Source organism: Geotrypetes seraphini, chromosome 15 (assembly GCF_902459505.1).
Source record: "Geotrypetes seraphini chromosome 15, aGeoSer1.1, whole genome shotgun sequence".
NCBI lineage: Eukaryota > Metazoa > Chordata > Amphibia > Gymnophiona > Dermophiidae > Geotrypetes > Geotrypetes seraphini.
This window is the reverse complement of record NC_047098.1, coordinates 21,041,115-21,060,517: the sequence shown is the minus strand read 5'-3', so window position 1 is coordinate 21,060,517 and position 19,403 is coordinate 21,041,115. Positions and strand designations below refer to the sequence as shown.

At 43.4% G+C, this 19,403-nt stretch overlaps 2 protein-coding genes across 2 annotated transcripts in view; both read right to left on the bottom strand.

Moving 5' to 3' along the window:
* The window catches only part of CCNL2 (cyclin L2), a 40,803-nt gene extending 37,028 nt beyond the window's left edge, over window positions 1-3,775 (bottom strand). Inside the window, exon 1 of the mRNA XM_033921638.1 lies at window positions 3,436-3,775. Within this exon, the coding sequence (XP_033777529.1) occupies window positions 3,436-3,675 (240 nt within the window). The 5' untranslated portion in view covers window positions 3,676-3,775. The remainder of the gene's footprint in view (window positions 1-3,435) is intronic.
* Window positions 3,776-8,092: 4,317 nt separating this feature from the next.
* MRPL20 (mitochondrial ribosomal protein L20) lies at window positions 8,093-17,588 on the bottom strand. Its single transcript, XM_033922847.1, has 4 exons — window positions 17,207-17,588; window positions 13,039-13,149; window positions 10,364-10,441; window positions 8,093-8,576 (listed from the first exon to the last, which is right to left on the bottom strand). The coding sequence occupies exons 1-4, from the start codon at window positions 17,291-17,293 to the stop codon at window positions 8,403-8,405; spliced, it is 450 nt and encodes a 149-aa protein (XP_033778738.1). The 5' UTR covers window positions 17,294-17,588; the 3' UTR covers window positions 8,093-8,402.
* Window positions 17,589-19,403: the final 1,815 nt, after the last annotated feature.

Sequence of the window (19,403 nt, the reverse complement as noted above, 5' to 3'; positions counted from 1 at the left end):
TAGGGGAGTCACCCTGGGGTCTCAGAGTTTTAAAATTGTAGCTTTCGCGGACGATCTTTTGGCTCATCTGATGGACCCTAGCCACTCTTTGCCAGCTTTTTTGGAAACTATTAGAGAATATGGGGATTATGACGGATTTCATTTGAACTTGCTTAAATCCGAAGCTCTACCCTCCTCTTTGGCTTTAAAGGCTAAGTGGGGTGCCTCCTTCCCCTTACGGTGGGCTGTGGGCTCTTTTAAATATTTGAGGGTGCATCTTTTTATCTCTACGACCCATCTCTATTCTCTTAATATCTCCCGGCTCTTGGCCAATACTAGGGCTCAGCTTGAGACCTGGGGTGACCTTCCTTTATCCTTGATGGGCCGTATCGCCTTGATTTGCATGGTAATCTTCCCCCGTTGGTTGTACGTGCTGCAAACTTTTCCACTTCACCTGTTGAAGAAGGATATCTCCAGATTACATTGTTTATCATCTCGATTCTGTTGGCGTTCCCGTAAGCCAAAGCTGCGCTTTTCTTATTTAGTGGGCGGCTGGAAGCAGGAAGGCCTTGGCATCCCCGATTTTGGTCTTTATAATGAGGCTTGCTTGCTTCGACACCTGAAGGATTGGTTACGGGATAGCCAACAATATACTCTTTTGGCTTTTGAACGCGTTCTTTATTCACCTCATTCTCTCTTTAGCCTTTTGCATTTGCCTGCTAGGGAGCTTCCTACCTTGTTCCGTTCCAGTGTTCTTTTGAGATTTATGCATGCTGTGTGGGGCAGCTTGGTTGGTAAATTGGGAGGAGACCCCCGCGTGACGAATCAATTGCCCCTCCAGGGGAACTCGGCCTTTCTGCCGGGCCGGGATAATCCTACTTTTCTTCGTTGGGCTGCCCGAGGCATCACTTTGGTGGAACATTTGTTGACTGAGGATGGGAGTTTGCAACCCCTTGCTGCTATTTCTTATCGTTTGGGTAGGTGTTAGGGTGATACTTTTGCCTATTATCAGGTTAAGCACTATGTTCTGGTCAGTCACTGCCTATCTCTTTTTTTTCGGGGGGGGAGGGGGGGTTTCCTCTGGATGTAGCCCATGGTCCACAAAAGTACAGGCCTTTGGCTTTTGAGAGACCTTTGGGTGGTTTCTGTATTTTGCTGGTGGGGGACCCCGGAGGGATAGGTTTTTTTTGTTTTTTTTGGGGGGGTTGGGAGGGGTGGTGGGCGATTGGATTAGCTCTTTGTATTGTTTCTGAATCTTGAGTATTGCTGGATGCTGATTCCTTTGTTCTTGTTCTGTTTTCTTGCTTTTGTTTTTTCTCACGTTCACAATAAAACTGTTTTGAACATAAAACTAATAGGAGGAAATATTTTTTCACCAAGAATAGCTAAGCTTGGAACACACTGCCAGAGGTTGTGATAAGAACTAATAGCGTAGCTATTTTTAAGAAAGGTTTGGACAATTTCCTGGAGGAAAAGTTCATAGTTTGGTTATTTAGACAGACATGGGGAAGCCACTGCTTGCCCTGGATTGGTAGCATGGAATGTTGCTACTTTTTGGGGTTTTGCCAGGTACTAGCGACCTGGATTTGTCACTGTGGGCTAGAATAGATCATTAGTCTGACCTAGTAAGGCTATTCTTATGTTCTTATGGAAAAAAAAAAAAAAATTGTAGCAAGATATTGCAACAATTAGCCAAAACATCAAAGGTCCAGGATTGAATGAAATGTCTAACCCAGGGGTGTCCAACCTGCGGCCCAGTGAAGTATTTTGTACAGCCCTGGTCGAGGGTGAGGCAGTGTTTTCCTCTGCTGTCCCCGGGTGTTTACTGTCTTGCCAGCTCCTTCCTCTGTCTTGCTGCAGCGTTTGCATGTTTGTGTGGCCCCAGAAACATTTTTTTCAGCCAATGCGGCCCAGCGAAGCCAAAAGGTTGGACACTCCTGGTCTAACCAGTATAGAAATTACACAATGTTATTCTCTTTCCACACCTCACGTAAAAAAAACAACCCAGTTAGAAAACACACAATGTTATTCTCTTTCCACACCTCACGTAAAAAAAACAACCCAGTTAGAAAACAACAGGGATCTTTTACTAAACCGCGCTAAGGATTTAATGTGCAGTAACTGCTAGAACAGAGCCATGTTAATATGTGATTCACCACTGCTAAATTACTATAAAGCCCCTTAAAGTGCTTTTTATGTTAGGAGTGCATAGAATAGATAAGAGTGAACATAAAGGCACTTGGCAGTTAAATGAGCTGTAGTTACTACTACACTCTAAGGCAGAATGAAGGACCACTTATTGCCTTCTAAATAGGAGGCATTATGGCCTGGATTCTCTAAACGGTGCCGCAGTGGCTGGCGATAGCGTGTCAAACACGGCACCATTTAGAGAACTGTATCTCTGGCAAAGGTAGGTACCAGAAATGTAGGCCAGGGTTTTCAAGGCCTACACTTTCCATGCCTACATTTAACGTGAATCACGCCTCCAGAGATGCCTGCCAGCCACTAACACTACTTCCAGTGTTAGCCATGTCTAGTGGCATGAGAAACCATAAAGCACCTATGGAGGCGGAAGGCTGATTTTATAAGCAGCTTGAAAATCAGTTTAAAAACTGGCACTATTTACAGAATATGGGTCTATATGCTTCTACCTTAGGGCAACAACTATCTGTTAATGTGAATGCGTGAAGAACAATATAAAATACTGAGAATACCCCCAATAGGTGCCCAGAACAATTTGCATCTACAATATATCAAAGTCCCATGTTAAGTTGCAGTAACTGCAAATTTTACAGTGGTTTAGTAAAAAGGTCACAAACCGTTCTTCGAGTACTGACTGTATCAAGATTAATGAATTTTTAAATAAGTATCTGATAAAGTCACTTTCTTCAAGTAAAGAGAACACAGGCACCATTTTGGTTAAACCATATTATTCCTATTATTTTCTACGAATCTAACCAAACTTAGTTATTTATTATTTCATAAGCCTACCTAAATATTACTAATGAAATGTTTATTGGTGACGATTGCCCATATAATGATGAAGTAAAAATGTAGTTATTTAATGAAGCGAAAAAGTGACCTCAACTGTAACAGATACCAAACAAATTCCCCAGGAATTATACGCCTAAATAATCAAAAGCAATCACTTCAGCAAATTCTACCCTACCCCACCCCAGCCAGCAAACGCCCCAGTGAACTAGAATCGGGGATAGGCGTTCTTACGATCCGGGACCACCATCTTTGCACACAGCTCGATGGGCATCAGCTATGAGCCAGAAACACAAGGAAATAACATGAAACGCGCAACGCCCAGTAGGCCCAACCCAGAGCAGCCATCGAGTCTGAAGAATACGGAAAGCGAAAACACATTGTTTCCGATACCAAAAGTAAATTAAAAATAAAATAAATAAAAACTCCACTGCGAAACAAGCCCTAACGGCCTTCACATATCACCTGAGGCAGCCGAAGAAGAATACCCGCAGCTTGGATGAGCTCGCAGCCGGCGCAGCGAAGGCCCCGCTCCGTGGTCACGTCCAGCCCGTCCATCTGCGACGGCGTGAGAGTACAGCATTCCTCCGACAACAGGCAGTTCTCTAACGTGATGAGAACACCCGAGTACATCTTATCCCCGATAAGGATCCCTTGGGACCCGGGTCCCGCACTAGGCCCAGTGGCCGTCGTTACGGCCGCCATCTTCCGCTCTAGTCCTCCTTCCTCACTCTAGGCGTAGACGACGGTTACCGCTCCAGCCGGTCCCGCCTCATTGGCACATCCGGATTGGAAGAGACACCGTCATCTTTGTTCTCTCCCAGCGTAGGGATTGGCTCAAATCAATGTGCATCACGTTTTCCCGAAAGGGGGGGGGGAGTTCCGGAGTGACGTCAGGGTGTTGCGTAAGAGCACGTCGACGTGGACGTGTTAAAATAAAGTCGGGAAGTAAAGGCCTGGGTGGTGGTTTCGGCCTTGGGCGAGGTTGAAACTTTAGCTTTATTGTGCTGGGCACACAGGGATCTCATCTTAAACCGTGTCTGAAACTTTGAAAGCATGTTCGTCTTAAAGAGAAATAGAAAACATCTTGCGGGTGTGTGATTGACTACTTAACCGGAGTCCATGTTGTATAAATTGTGCGAGTTGTTCGTCATCTATTCAAAGAACGTGTAGGACAGTGGTCTCAAACTCGCGCCCCCCTCCCCCACCCGGTACTATTTTGAGGCCCTCGGTATGTTTATCATAATCACAAAAGTAAAATAAAATAGTTTCTTGATCATATGTCTCTGTAGCCAAGATTTATAAATTATAAAGAGTTTTACCTCATGCAAAATTATCATTTCTTTAATAAGACATTAACTATTTTTTTCTGAGGCGCTCCAAATCCAAAATGTGGCCCTGCAAAGGGTTTGAGTTTGAGACCACTGGTGTGGTATATTGTGGCTTGGCAATAAATGTAACCCATCCAGAGACCAAACAATAGCACCTGGAAATTGCTCATTTTATTAGGACTGGGTAAAACACGGACTCTGGCACAGGAACTTCACGTACTTAACCAAACCCCCTTAAAAATCTGCTCAGATTGTGGAAATTCAAATGAGGATCTCCACAGACCCCACGGCCGCTTTCTTTTTAAGGCCATGCGCTTTAGATCTGTGGGATCCTTGGGGGCTTCAGGTAGAAGACATTTGGTACACTGGGAAGCAAAAAAGCTGGCCAGAAGTATCACTCCTGCCCTAATGTCTCACTAGACCATGGAAGCACAGAAGGCTTGGGGGTCCTGCCAATGGGTCCAGGAGGGGGGTGGGTCATCACTCTAAAGCAGGGGTGTCCAATGTCGGTCCTCGAGGGCCGCAGTCCAGTCGGATTTTCAGGATTTCCCCAATGAATATACATGAGGTCTATTTGCATGCACTGCTTTCATTGTATGCTAATAGATCTCATGCATATTCATTGGGGAAATCCTGAAAACCCGACTGGATTGCGGCCCTCGAGGACCAACATTGGACACCCCTGCTCTAAAGGGTACGGGGAAGAGGGAGTATATACAGCACAGGTACAAGATCCATTCCAAAAACTTGAAAGCTCCGAAAACCAAAATATGCCTGGTCCTAAGGATTTCAGATAAAGAATCTTGTATCTGTACTAAGATTTGTTGTCGTTTTGAAAAGGAATCTACACAGCAGAGCTGCAAATCGTATACATAAATAACCCAGTAGCAGTTGGAGCTGCAATTCTGCAGTTCTTTCCCAAGCCAACTGCTCTTTTTATTGAATGTAAAACTTCCCTATCATCCTGTTAGACCAGTCCAGATGAGGGGGTAGAAGGGGTGGTCAGTGAGCACTGGGGGAGTGTCTTACCTTGATGCACACGATGGTCATCTGGTCAGTTTGGGCACCTTTGTGGCACTTAGACGCTTCTAAAATAGGTCTAGTTCCAAACATGTAAGTTTCATTCAGAATATCTTGCATAATGTTTGATTTTATCACTGCAAGATGTCCATGTCTAACCCGCCCTTAGGCACACCCAAAGCTTGCCCATAGCATACCTTCACCCCATCCATCTCATGCTCTGGCTGCACAGAGGCTGGGACACTACAGTAGATATCCAGAAAGGCGGTTTCAATTATTCACACTTAGACATCCTGGCAATCAGGACATCCAGGTGCCAATTTAGGATACTTTTTGGACATGTGTTTTTTTATTATGAGCCTGAAAGCCATCTATCATATACTGCATTACTAATATATTTATTTTACTGTATTACTGTCCCATGATATTCTATTCACAGACATGTTATTTCTTACATTATTAACTAACTGCCTATATTCCAAGGACTTTAGCTTCATTAGTTTTCTTTCAGTTATTGCTGCTCCAGCTCTTGTTTCTTAGCTTTAGCTTTGAAAGGGTATTTATATGTAGATTGCATCATTGATGCCTTTTGAGGCCATTTGGGTGCTTGAAATGCCTACTCTACCTGAATGTAATGTACTCTAAGCCAGTATTTCCCAAGCTTGTCCTGGAGTACCCCCTTGCCCATCAGATTTTCAAGTTATCCACAATGAATATGCATGAAAGAGATCTGCATACAATGGAGGCAGTGAATGCAAATCAATCTCATGCATATTCATTGTGGATATCCTGAAAACCTGACTAGCAAGAGGGGGGTGCATAAGTACTCCAGGACCAATTTGAGAAACAGTACCCTAAATTATTACTGAAAAAAGATGTAAATTAAATCCAGATCACTTATGAGATTACTCATTACCCTATTCCAGATTCCTAACATATCATCCCAAGTAGCGAATTATGTTAAACACCTTATCACATGCTACTTGAAATTCCTCACTATTAATCTTGCCCCTACACATTTGATGTTCTACTGGTTGCACTTTTGAAATATTTTCACAAATATTTGCTCTGCATTTATAGGGATTAGATTAATTTCTACATCTCATCTCTTTTAGGACTCAAGAGATAAAAGTGACGCGGAGCTATTGCACGTATGAAATAATCATGAGAAGTCAGCTTTTCTGCCATCATCATTGGTGCTCTTAGGGGCCCAGCACTTACAAAGCAGACAGAACACGTAACAGTCAAAACACAAATGCTGTTTCTGTGAGCTCAAGAAATGATGGCCCTTTAATTCTTCATTGATTTATTTTTGTTATATTGCTTAATTTCAGACAATTGGTTGAAAAACTGGATTACTATTTTACCCCTGAATTAGCATTTTAACCTCACCAAGAACTTGTTTTAAGATCTTGCATTCCTCTGAAAGAGAAAACAACTCCAACTTTACCTGTACAGGTGTTTCCAACTGGATGCGTCTCCTGTTTCAGTCTAGAAATCAAAAAGGTTTTCATTTTTGTGCAATCAGGAATAATCTGGCTATTTCTTTTTTCCTTACAATATTCTGCTATATGCCATCTGCATATAATGGTGTTTAGAGATGTATTTCTTAGAATCTTATAAGCTAGATGGGGATCCAAGAAGGTGGCAACTTAATTCCCTGACCCCTGCTAATTGCATTATTGACTATGGGGAAAACATAAATCTAGACTGGACTGTAGTCTATTTGCCATTGGGTACTATGGATACAATTGTGCACTGTGTCCTCTCAAAAAAAGCTCAGATGGTCAGCCAATGTTGGAGGAAGTAGGACCAGGTGGTCTAAATTCAACTTTCACCTTGCAATATCTCTCAATTCTGAGCTGCAAACTGCCTCTGCCCCTGCCTGAACAGCAGGCTACGATGAAGTCTTAACCACAACATAAGATTTTCCTGCAGGGCCAGCTGTAATATGGGAAGAGGGGTTTGCCTTTGCATATAGAGCTTTAGATTGATGAGCATGGGAAGGAGCAGCATCCATTGATGGAATGGTGAGTGAAGCGTATTGCAGCCAGTGTACAACTTTTTTTCTGAAGCATCCAATGGAATTCACTTTGGGATTCTTAATGGGAACCTATTCCTGCTTAGGGTGCTCTGTTGCTTCCTCAGATGCAAGCTTTAAATTTGAAGGTTCAGACTCATGTCTGAATTAAAGGCGTAGCAATTCATGCACAATATGAGATTGAAGAGCAGGAAGTTGCAAAGCATGGTTAAACTGGACTCAGATCTGATTAAAAATGTTACTTCTCTTGGTAGAAAACTGGAAAATTTAGAGAATGCTGTCCAAAACTTCTAATTTGCATTTGACTAATTTTCCCAAATCATCTACAATACATCCCAAAGAAATGTTTTAAAAACATAAGATTAATACTGAAAATCCCGCTCTGAGTCTTTACCTCCTATAATGAAGATTTCTTATTTCACTTCTGGTAAAAAAGGAGCTGGAGTGGCTTTGTTTGAGCAATTTGAGGATATGGATGTTTTGGATCACTCAGTAATATTAGAAAACATTTAGTGCACATCTGTATAAAGGTTCTAGCTTGATTGTTAATTGGAAATTGTATAAATAAAGAATAAATAAAAAAAATTGTGGATGCTAAGACTTGCTTCTGAACAAAGTAAAAGTTTTGTCATCAGCCTTGGCTGTTTTTATCTTACTATGAGTTTTTGTATTAATACAGTTAATTCTGCTTATGGTGAATCTCTCTAAAATTATCTAGAGACCTTTGTAATACAAATTATAAAGCTCATGTTTTTATTTTATTTTTTAATATAAGTCAAATCTTGATCTTATATTTATGTTTTCTTTTAACAGTTTTTGAAAATAATAACAAAAGAGTACCAGAAACATTCTTAGCACTAAATTCTAAGACCAATCTTGTTTCAAGACCTGATAGAAACCAAACACACAGACAGTGAAGACTTTTCAGCATAGACAGTATAAAATATACAGAAACTTGTCAGTGGCAAACTCCTATTTGTAGTCTGTGAAACAATCCAGGTTTCCACATCCACAGGCAGGAAGGAACCAAGTCTGCTCATCTAATGATGCTGGACCACACGGGAAAATATTCCTTCTGGCTCTTTGCCATCTCCCAATGCAGCCAGAAAACCTTCCTCCCTTCTTCGCTTGGCCAGAGCAGCCAATGATTTGAAGGTTTTTGGTTCATAAATGGCAAAGTCAGAGACCACTTTTCTGTTCAAAGCTACCTGGGTCTAAGAAAAGCAGAGAACAGTGGTAGATGATATATCATGTTAAATGTTCCCAGCATTTAAAATCTTTAGAATATTGCAAGTGGTATTTTAGAAAGGATGTACAAGCTTGCCTAGAAACATCCAAGTCGGGATGTCAACCTTAGATAAATATTTTTAGAGAAGGATTTACTGACAGAGATCCTCTTCTAAAAGACAAACCTACCTACATGGATTCTCAATTTAGAGAGTCAGATGGTGAAAATAAAACACTAATCACCCTGTCATATTCTTGCCAGGTTCAGCACTGCCACATCTACGAATGTGCTGATTTTATGCAGAAGCACCTAACCATCACCCAGGTAACATAGAGCCCTACCCAACATGATCCAGGCCCCTCCCCTCCATCAACTAGACCTCCCAGAACTGCCCCCTTCCTTCAGAAAAAAGTTGCCATATGTGGACACCAGCCTTTACATATGGCAGTTTGTCCCATCACCCCCCCTACCTGGGGGCCTGAGGCCCCCAAAACTGGTATAGGTCCACAAGCCCCTTCCCCCACCCCAGACTTACCAGGGGTCCCTGGTGTCTAGCAGAGCAGGAACAATGCCCATTTGCTTCTGCCTCTGCTTCATGCCCTCCTATAAATCAAATGGCCGAAGAGATCTCTAGTGGCAATACTACAATATTACTGCTAGAGGTATGGGCGACCATTTTAATTCACAGGTCATGAGGGAGAGAGTAAGTATTGCTCCTGCCCCCCCCCCCCAGTAAGTCTGAGGTCTAGATTGGGAAGTGGGAGAAGGGAGATCAAGGACTTATTTGGTGGTCTTGGGCCCCAGAGATGATGGAGAAGCTGTCATATGTTGTTCGGTTCATATCCATGCGTGGCAGGGTTCCCTGCTGGTGGAGGAGTGGGGTTTGAAAAACTGACATTGAAGTGCAGTGCAGATGTAAGAGAGGGAGAGCAGAAGATGGTCTCAGGGGGACTGGTAACAGATGTGTTTTGAAGCAGGCATAAATAGGGAATACACATCTGCAGTATTGTGCTGTCCAGACCACATCCTCTCCTCATGCTCCTTGCCATTTAGACAAAGTGAGCTTCTACACAGCTGAATGGTCCTTCTTTTGAAAAATGGCAGTTCAAAAAAGTGGGTCTCTCTAGATGTTTTAAGGCTTCCATTTAGATATGTTGGTTGTTCTAAGTCAGTGTATTGCAAACTGTGTGCCACCTGAGATTTCAAGTGTGCAGCGGCACACTGGTGAGGACGAGAGGCGCCAGCTGATTTCCTACAGAACATGCCTCTACGATGAGAGGCATGTCCTATAGGCAATTAGCTAGTGCCAGCGCCTCTTCTTTGGCCCTCTTCTCTGCTGGCACCCCCCACTGGTGTCTCAGGGCCCATGTGGTGGGCCTTCACACATGCGCGGACATCGCCGTGATGTCATGCATATACATGATATCATCATGGCACCATCCGCTCACTTCTGGATGCCTCGAGCCGCGGCCACTACGTTTAGTGTGCCGCAGCTCGAGAAATTTTGTGGGACACTGTTCTAAGTTAACAACCTGTATAGCAGAGCACTATGAAACCTCTGAAGAAGATTGTGAACTCGATACAGTATTAAGAAGAAAGAATGAACGTAGTTTATGTATAGAATTCAACTATATAATTTTGATCTGCTTTTGGTTGATTGGATTTGATGTTTTCTTTAAAGGTTTCTAAATGTGCTTCTATTATGTTGTGGGATCTGCCTCATCTATATGTAATTACTACCATGCAGTAATAACTTTAAAGTCACATACGTACCTTAACTAAATTATGGATGAGATTGGGATATTTCAAACCATGTTCTTGACAAGCTCCTGCAATTCTGCTAATCCAAAGCTAAAGGAATAAAAACATCTCAAGGTAAGAGAAGATTAGGTACTTACCTCAATAATCTTCTTTCTAGCAAATAGGCACATCATTCCTGAGCACTTGGGTAATCAATCCCTTCTCTTGAGATCTTGTGTAGACAGCCTCATTAGCATTCCTTTGCTCCACCTCCCATCATTCTGGGCTGTCCTGTAATTCATCAAAATGCAACAACCAGTGTAATCACAACAAGTGAGAACCAAGGGACTGGTAATGACTCAAACCAATATATTATAGCAAGAGGGGAAAAGACCTCAGAGACCTTTTTTATGCCATAATGATGATTGAATCAGGCTAAAAAAGCAGGTCAAGCCTCATTCATAGGTCAGACCCCAAATGCTGAGAAAGAGTTCTCTGCTTGAGAATGAATGCAGTTCCAACACCCATTGAGCTGAAGTGATTGCCATTAAAAATGCCATTTTAATTGCGAGGTCCAACATTGATGCCTGCTCCAGAGGCTCATACAGAGCTCTAGTAAGTGTCCGATGGACAAGATTAAGACTCTACACTGGAAAAGTGAGTCAAACTGGTGGACACATACGTAAAGCCCCCTTTAGAAACCCGGCCACATCTGGGTGTGAGGCCAACGTCCTCTGTTTAACCTGAGGTCTGAAGCATGAAAGACCCAATATCTTAACTTTGAGGGAGCCAACTGCCAGGCCTTTTTCAAGTTCCTTCTACAGGCATGCTAGGAGATCGGAGCTGTGACCGGGTCCTCACTCTTCTGTGCACACTAGGCCTGGAAACACTTCTAGACTTTTGCATAGGCGACTAATGTTGCCTGCTTTTTGGATTTTAGGATGGTGGCAATCACCAAGTCTGAATAGCCTTTGTATGCTAAGGCTGCACGCTCAAGGACTAATGCCATAAGAACAAAATGCTCTGGATCCTCCAGGACGATTGGGTTCTGCGTGAGTAACCCCAGACGGCGCGGTAGTCTGAGATTCTGGTCCTGCTGTAGACAGATGAGATCTGCATACCATGGACACCTCACCCAGTCCGGTGAGACCAGAACTACCAGTCTGGTGCAACCAGAACTACCAGTCCTGGGTGTGACATTATTCTTCGCAGAACTCTGCCTATCATGAACCAGGCGTCCACACCATCACTTCCTGGTTCGCATCTTCGATTGAAGAACTAAGTTTCCTTCTTGTTGGCTGCCAATGCTATCAAATCGAAAGTCAGGTGCCCTTTCTCCAGGATCTTTCATATGAGAAAATCCACTTGTACATTATCCACTCCTGCTATATGTGCTGCCAAGAGAGCCATTAGGTGAATCTCCACTCACTGAAACAAGATTTGAGCTTCTAGGCTTAAAGGCGCACTCTTGGTGCCCTCCTGCCAACTGACATAGGCTACCGCCGTTGCATTTGTCTAAGAAAACTTGTACCACCTTTTTCTGTAGAGCGTTTTTGAATGTCTACAGCGCAAGGTGGATGGGTCTTGGCTCCAACCGGGTGACTGACCACTTCCTTTGGGAGGAGCCCGGAGTGATGGGAGGCGGAGCAAAAGAATGCTATATGAGGCTCTCTACACAAAATCTTGACAGAAGGGACTGACTACCCAAGTGTTCAGGAACGATGTGCATATTGCACTAGAAAGGAACTTTTATCATACGAAAAATGTATTAAACTTTTTATTTCTCTCATATTCACCTTTCTTTAACTGTGTCGAGTGATTTCTTTAAAAACACAGAATAATGATGGGGGCCACCCCCAAATGTCTCCAAGAGCTGTAACTGGCCCCCAGGCCTTGCAGTGAAGGCACAGGAGGTTTATTCCTATCATGGAATGCATAAAACAAACCCATTTGGAGATATCACCCAGGGTACAGAAAGTCATAAGGAATGATGTTTTATTTTTGAAATGAGATATATACATATTAAAAGGTGACCGTCCCTGATACTTGTATCCATCAGTATTTAACCTAAGGATTAGATTAGATTTATATATACATATTAGGAATTACGGTATATATATTATATTTGGAGGCTATGGTTAAATCTGATGGCCATAACAAGGGTTCAATGCAGCAAGCCACGTGCCAATGCTGGAAGCACGTCTTCTTTTACAAGGTCAGTGAGAAAATATTCTGCAGTGATGCAATAATCTGAGATACAAATTCAAAGCAGCAGAACTTGCATGCTAATCAAGGAAAGCCTACTGAACGCATTCAACTTAACCCTCCTATGCTGTTATGGACCTGGTGGTGGATTTCTCCCATTGTGCGCATGTTAAAAAAAAATCATTTGTTTCTGTGCATTGCAGAGGAATACTTAATGGCCTTATTACCATGCATTTTAAGAAACTGTGCACTCAGGTGTACTGCCTGAACTAACTACCGTGGTAAATCTGTTTCTGCACTATGTAACTAGCAATGTGCTAGTTCCCATGAAGTGCAGTGCAGATGAAGTGCAGTGCTTCTGTTCACAGTGGCTTTCTGCAAAGGCCCCTAGATAATTACCCATACCATCACATGTTAACATGAGCATTTCTAAAAAAACAAAAAACCCCAACTATCCCTCTCCTTGAATAGCAATTAAACTTCCATTTTAATAGCTAGTTTACCTTTCTCATATGCCGCGCCTTAGCTTTCCTTGCTTTTGTGGCATATACAAAAGCTCTGTGAACACTTCTGATGGCCAAGCTGAAGCAGCGATTTTTCCTTCCACGAAAATGCTTAAGAGAGTAAGAGAGAGAAAATAATTGAATCTGAGTGATGGTTTATTCAATTCGTTGATAGGATGGGGTGTCGAGATGTATTTTGCTAATGGGGTTATGAGCCTAATGGTCTCAAAACAGTGTCTCTGTGGTCCTTTCTTTAACATTTGGGAACTGCTTTAGTTGCAGATGATCGCTAGCAAAAAATGTAATTTTCTTTTCTGGTAGAGCTGATGAACTATTCATGATCATTATTATGCAAAATTATGGTATTATTTTGTAGCCATGATTTTTAACGTTTGCTTGTATGTTTATTTTATCATGTTTCTGTTTTAAAACTATGTATGTAAATTATTTAAACCGTTTAGTTGTAAACAGTATAGAAATGTTTTAAATAAATAAATGTTTAAAATTTGGGATCATATTCACATAAACAAAATACACTCCACCATAGGTGCCAGCTGTGTGGGTGCTAGAGCATCCCCAATATGTCTTTTAGCATCTAGACATCAGAGCTGAGGGGGGCTGTATCTCTGCAGCTACACTTCTCCTTGCAGCCTATTGGTCAGATATTCCTTAGCCAGTCAATAAACTTCAGAGTAGCTTAGGAGACATCATTGGACAGACATTCCTTAGCCAGCTGATAGGCCACAGGGATGGACGGTTGGTGTATCCTAAGCTACTGGTCCTACCTCCCCCTGCAGCCTATTGGCTGACTAAGGAATGTCTGAGCAAGGGGATCATAGCAGGAAACAGAGTAGAGCAGGAGGGTAGGTCAGATAGGCTTCCAGCCTTTGGTCTACCATAGAGAGGGTGAGAAATACTGAGGAGGAGGCAGGGGGGGGGGGGGCACTGCAAAAAGAATGAGGACTTGATAGAGAAGCAGGGAAAGAATATATAGCACAGGCACCGATAGCTCTGAGTTTCTGGCCCAGAAAAATCTAAGAAAAAGGACCTTTAAAATTAAATGATTAATTTATAGAGCATGTATGGTTGGGCAAACTGGATGGATCATTCGGGTCTTTATCTGCCTTCATTTACTATGTAAGAGAGGGATAGAAGTGGTAGGAGTGTGAGACTAAGAAAAAATAATAAGAACAAGCAACAGCAAGAACATTTTTAGATTTTCGTGCTCTTAGTTCAAATCAATCAGTTGCATCTCACAACTGAGCAAACCCAAGAATCACCGAGTGGGAGATATATTACTAATTGAGCTGAGTAAGTTTTGGGTAGCTGCTCTTTTCTTCCAACCCTGCAGTCACTGGTGGTAAATAAGGCATTTCATTAGAATGATGGGGAAAAGGGAGAAAGTTGTGGAAGTATGGAATACCAGGAACTGAAAATCTCCCTTTCAAAACTTTATCTTGGCAGCTCTGATATTGAGAAGAGCTTTGGTCAGAGTTTGAACCAAAGAAGAATGGAATGTAGCACTGTTCCCATTCCTCACAAAAATGAAAAATATTATTCCCCCAGGCACTAGGCTTTGTAAGGCTAAAGAAATAGCACAGCAGCTGCAGTAGGAAGAGTGGCACGAGACTGTAGGGGTATATTCTTTATAAGCTTATTTTGCTACATAAAATCCTGTCTTTGTGCTAGAATGCATCCAAGGTCACATATACCCCTACAGAGACCATTGGCAGTATTGGGGATGGGGGAGAAGGGACAAACTGTCTCACAAAGTCTGTGTTTCCTGGTTTGGCTCCCTAGCTTTCTTCTTGCTTAATTGCTGAATCCTTACTCTTAGTAAAACTCTTCAACCACCTCCCAGATCTCAACTCGGCTCCTTGAGCTGGATGCTTGTTCCTTGGCCACTGGAACAATATCCTCCAGGCAGCCTAGAACACGGTGGTTTAGTATGAGTGCATGCTGCTATGCCATGGGCTGCTAGAACACATTCTCCAACTCAGCATGTAAATCTTTGACGTTTCAAATTGTGATCCTTGCTTGGCTTCCAGATCTCAAGGTGAGTATGTGGCAAAGAATCTGATGTGGACTTTGCAGGCAGAAGGTGGCCATTAGCTTGGAATCTTTGCCAGAGGAAGTGCTGCAAAATGGGATAGGGAACCAATCCCAGCAAACAGAAACATGCCTGGAGCCAGGGAGAGCACAGCAGGGAAATGATCTAAGCCTGTGGTCAATAGGGAGTCACAAATTGAAGATGAGTTAAATCTACAAACATAAGGAAGCCTTACATGTAGAGGAGAGTGAGAAGTGGGAATTGGTAAAGGGGTGGATGTGCCAAACCTGCATTGAACAGCAACTGGCTAGGGAAAAGTGTATTGGAGTTTGCTGGAAAGTGGAGGGAAATAAAAGGCTGGGTCAGGGGAAAATGAGAAACAAAACAGACTAAAAAGATTTAGGGAGCTGAGCAGGAGAAGTATGGAAGGGGGAAAAGGACAGGGAGAGAAGAGGAGGGGGGCGAGGGAGAAGAAGTTAGGTGTATGGTGTAGATGGGCTGAGGGAAGAGAGGAACTGATTGGAGAAAACTGCTATGAATGGAGGCAGAAAGTGCTAACAAGCTACGAGGGGGAGGAGAGAGTGGTAGCACCCTAACTTTTGATTTGTCCATATTACCTGCCCTGCTCTTGACATGGCTGGCCACTCACTACCAGATGTATGTTTTTTCTTTACTGGATGAGAGGGGAATATGTTGTGTTATGAGTTAATCATCTCTAATCATTTTCAAAAGCTGGCTCCTTCTATGCACTCTACATCATAAGTATCAGTTTTTCCAAATGATTGGGGTGCTAAACATAGGGTTACCAGACATCTGGGAAAACCCCAGACATGTCCTCTTTTAGAGGACTGTCTGAGTGCCCAGATGGATTTTCAAAACCTGGCAGTTTGTTCAGGTTTTGTAGGCCCCAAGCTCGGGACCACATCTGGAGGGCCTTTGAGCATGCACAGATGCAACACAATGACATCATATGCATGCATGGGATGTCATCACGTCGCATTGCACATACTCAGAGGCCCTCCAAATGTGGCTTGGACTCAGCTAAAGAGAAAAGATGAGGTTTGTGTGGGGGTGGAACAGGGCAGCGCCACATGTCCTCTTTTTCTTGAGAAAATCTGGTAACCCAAGCTCAGTGTCCCGTAAAATTTTCAGCCAGCGGCACACTAAAATCAGTGCCCTGGCCGGAAGGCACCCAGAAGTGCACGGAGGCAGCAGCCCATCTTGCCGTGAACCTGAACCTGTCATTTCGGTGGAGAATCCTGGAGGAGGGGAAAGGAAGAGAGTCTCTGGCGCTGGCTGACTGCCTACAGGACTTGCCTCTCACAGCGAGAGGCACATCCTATAAGCAGTCAGCAGGCGCCTCTCCTCCTTACCGGTGTCTCGTTGGGGCACACAGTTTGTGACACACTGCCCTAGCTGAAACCCAATAGACATGGTCAAGGTGTTTGCTCAATAGTGGAGATGCTCAAGCACAGAGATGTTTCCTATGCTCCGCATGCCTTTCAAGTTTATTAGGTTTTTATATACCGCCTATCAAGATTATCTAGGTGGTTTTACAATCAGGTACTCAAGCATTTTCCCTATCTGTCTCGGTGGACTCACAATCTATCTAATGCAGTGGTTCCCAACCCTGTCTTGGAGGACCACTAAGCCAATCAGGTTTTGGGGATAGCTCTAATGAATATGCATGGAGCAGATTTGCATACCTGGCACCTTCATTATATGCATATCTCTCATGCATATTCATCGGGGCTATCCCAAAAACCTGACTGGCCCGGTGGTCCTCCAGGACAGGGTTGGGAACCATTGATCTAATGTACCTGGGGCTATGGAGGACTGAGTGACTTGCCCAAGGTCACAAGGAGCAGCGCGGGGTTTGAACCCACAACTCCAGGGTGCTGAGGCTGTAGCATCAACCACTGCGCCACACACTCCTCTTCCTTTCGGGTGTCATACAGCTGCAGATAACTTTTTGCCATTAAATAGCAGGTGCACACGAACGCCTTCAATGGTCTATAAAGATAAATGCACCGTCACGTGAGTTAAAACAAGATGCCCGATTCAGAGCCAGAGGATTTTGCTGTATAACCTGCCAACCCCTAAAACTTCGCTACTCACCCGGGCATGTTTAAGCACCTCCTGAACCCGCCAGTATCGGTCAGGGCCGCGATTTCGAACCCAGCAGGACAAACTCAGAAATACCATCGTCTACGGCTTGGAGCCGAGCTCTTCTGATCTCCTTTCGCGCTCTCGCCCTTCCTCAGCAACCCCAGGACGCCGCCATCTTGCTCAGCAGTAAGAACTATTTCCGGGTCAGTGTGGGGTGTTTTTTTTTTAAAAAAAATGCTCTTTATTGTCCCTGTAACTGTTCTGGGATTTATCATTTGTGCAGCATAACAATTAAGAGACGAGGACTGCAACGTGTCCTTCACATGGAGCAGAGAGTGACCCTACGGGAGAGGGTCGCATGGATCGAAAGCGCACGCGGCCGTGGCGGTAGAGAATGGCACGGGGACAAATGTTTCTCTCCCCCCACCCCCATCCCCGCGAGCTCTGCCCCTTTCCTGCAAGCAATACTCTCATCTGCACGGGGTCTGGGTAAAACCAGGATTTGCAGGATCTCCATTATGACACTTGGTGCATTCATGCAGTCAGTCTCTCTGTCTTGTTGTAAACCAGTGGTCTCAAACTCAAAGCCTTTGCAGGGCCACATTTTGGATTTGTTGGTACGTGGAGGGCCGCAGAAAAAAATAGTTAATGTCTTATTAAAGAAATGACAATTTTGCATGAGGTAAAACTCTTTATAGTTTATAAGTCTTTCCTTTTGGCTAAGTCTTAATAATAATATTGTCATTTATAGCTAAAGAGACATATAAGAACATATGTCAGGAAACTGTTTTATTTTACTTTTGTGATTATGATAAACAAACCGAGGGCCTCAAAATAGTACCTGGTGGGCCGCATGTGGCCCTCGGGCCGCGAGTTTGAGACCACTGTTGTAAACCGTCTTGAACTGAAAGGTATGACGGATATAAATAAAGCTATTATTATAAATCGTCTGGGGCTATACACCAGGCTCCTTCAATTCTGATTTGCTGCTGCATGGTTACTGTGGCCCAGGTAAATATGAAGAATACATAATCCAAAGATAGTCTCCTAGACATAATAGTTTAAATTCAATTCATACTGTGAGGGGTAACCAGTGGTTAAAGCTCCTTAGGACCCTGGGCAAGTCACTCAGGGCTCCTTTTACTAAGGTGCGCTAGCATTTTTAGCGCACACTACGTGACAAGAACTAACACCAGCTCAATGGAGGCGTTAGTGTCTAGCGTGAGAGGCACTGCAACTTGCGCTAAAACCACTAGCACAGATTAATAAAAGGAGCCCTAAATCCCTCCTTTGCCCCATGTACATTAGATAGATTGTGAGCCCACTGGGACAGACAGGGAAAAATGCTTGAAGAAATTCATGTTAACTGTTCTGAGTAGAGAATGATACGGGAATACATTTTTTCCCCCGTCCCATCCCGAAGAGTTATTTTCCTGTCCCTGCCCCATTCCTGCAAGCTCTGTCCTCAGCTGCACAAGCCTCAAACACTTTAAAATCATAAGTGTTTGAGGCTTGTGTGGTTAAGGCAGGGCTTACGGGATCGGGGCAGGGACAACAACAAAACTCACGGGGACAGGAAGGGGAAATTGAATTCCTGCAGGGACGGGAAAAATTTGTTCCCATGTAATTCTCTAGTACTGAGCTCCCTTGGGAGAACGGTATAGAAAATTGAATGCATAAATAAATCATGTGTTCGAGGTTTGTGCGGTTAAGTCAAGAGTTTGCAGGAATGGGACAGGGACAGAGACAGGACTTGCGGGAACGGGATGGAGATATTGAGATCCCAGGGATCCCACTCACCCTTTGTGGACCCTACTCCACAGCCGCTTTCTTTTTAAGGCTGTGCACTTTAGATCCACAGGATCCTCGTTTACCATCAGTTTCTCCTTCCAAAACATGCTAGCTATGTTGGAAAAGAGTTTAGAAATTGCTTAAATAAAGGCTTTTTTTTTTTTTTTTTTAAATGACCCTATAGTTTCTGCATCTTTAAGCTTCAATCATACTGTATTCACCTGGCAACTCTCATCCTAATTCTATGTTTGCCAAGCTGTGTTTTGCTATGTTTTGTAATACAATGCTCATCGTGCTATGTCTCACCATGTTGTTATGTTGTGTTTTGCTATCCCTGTCGGACAATGTCCTGCCATGTCATGTTTGCCAACACCTTGTATAAAAAAACACTGTAATATATATGTAACCCCTTCTG

What these genes read in the sequence shown, in the direction of transcription:
- MRPL20 (XM_033922847.1), bottom strand. Translation starts at nt 17,293, where the DNA reads ATGGTATTTCTGAGTTTGTCCTGCTGGGTTCGAAATCGCGGCCCTGAC. An exon ending in AGGCGCGGCATATGAGAAAG is followed by an intron (nt 10,442 to 13,038) that starts GTAAACTAGCTA and finishes TTATTCCTTTAG; the next exon opens with CTTTGGATTAGCAGAATTGC. An exon ending in TCATCCATAATTTAGTTAAG is followed by an intron (nt 8,577 to 10,363) that starts GTACGTATGTGA and finishes TGCTTTTCTTAG; the next exon opens with ACCCAGGTAGCTTTGAACAG.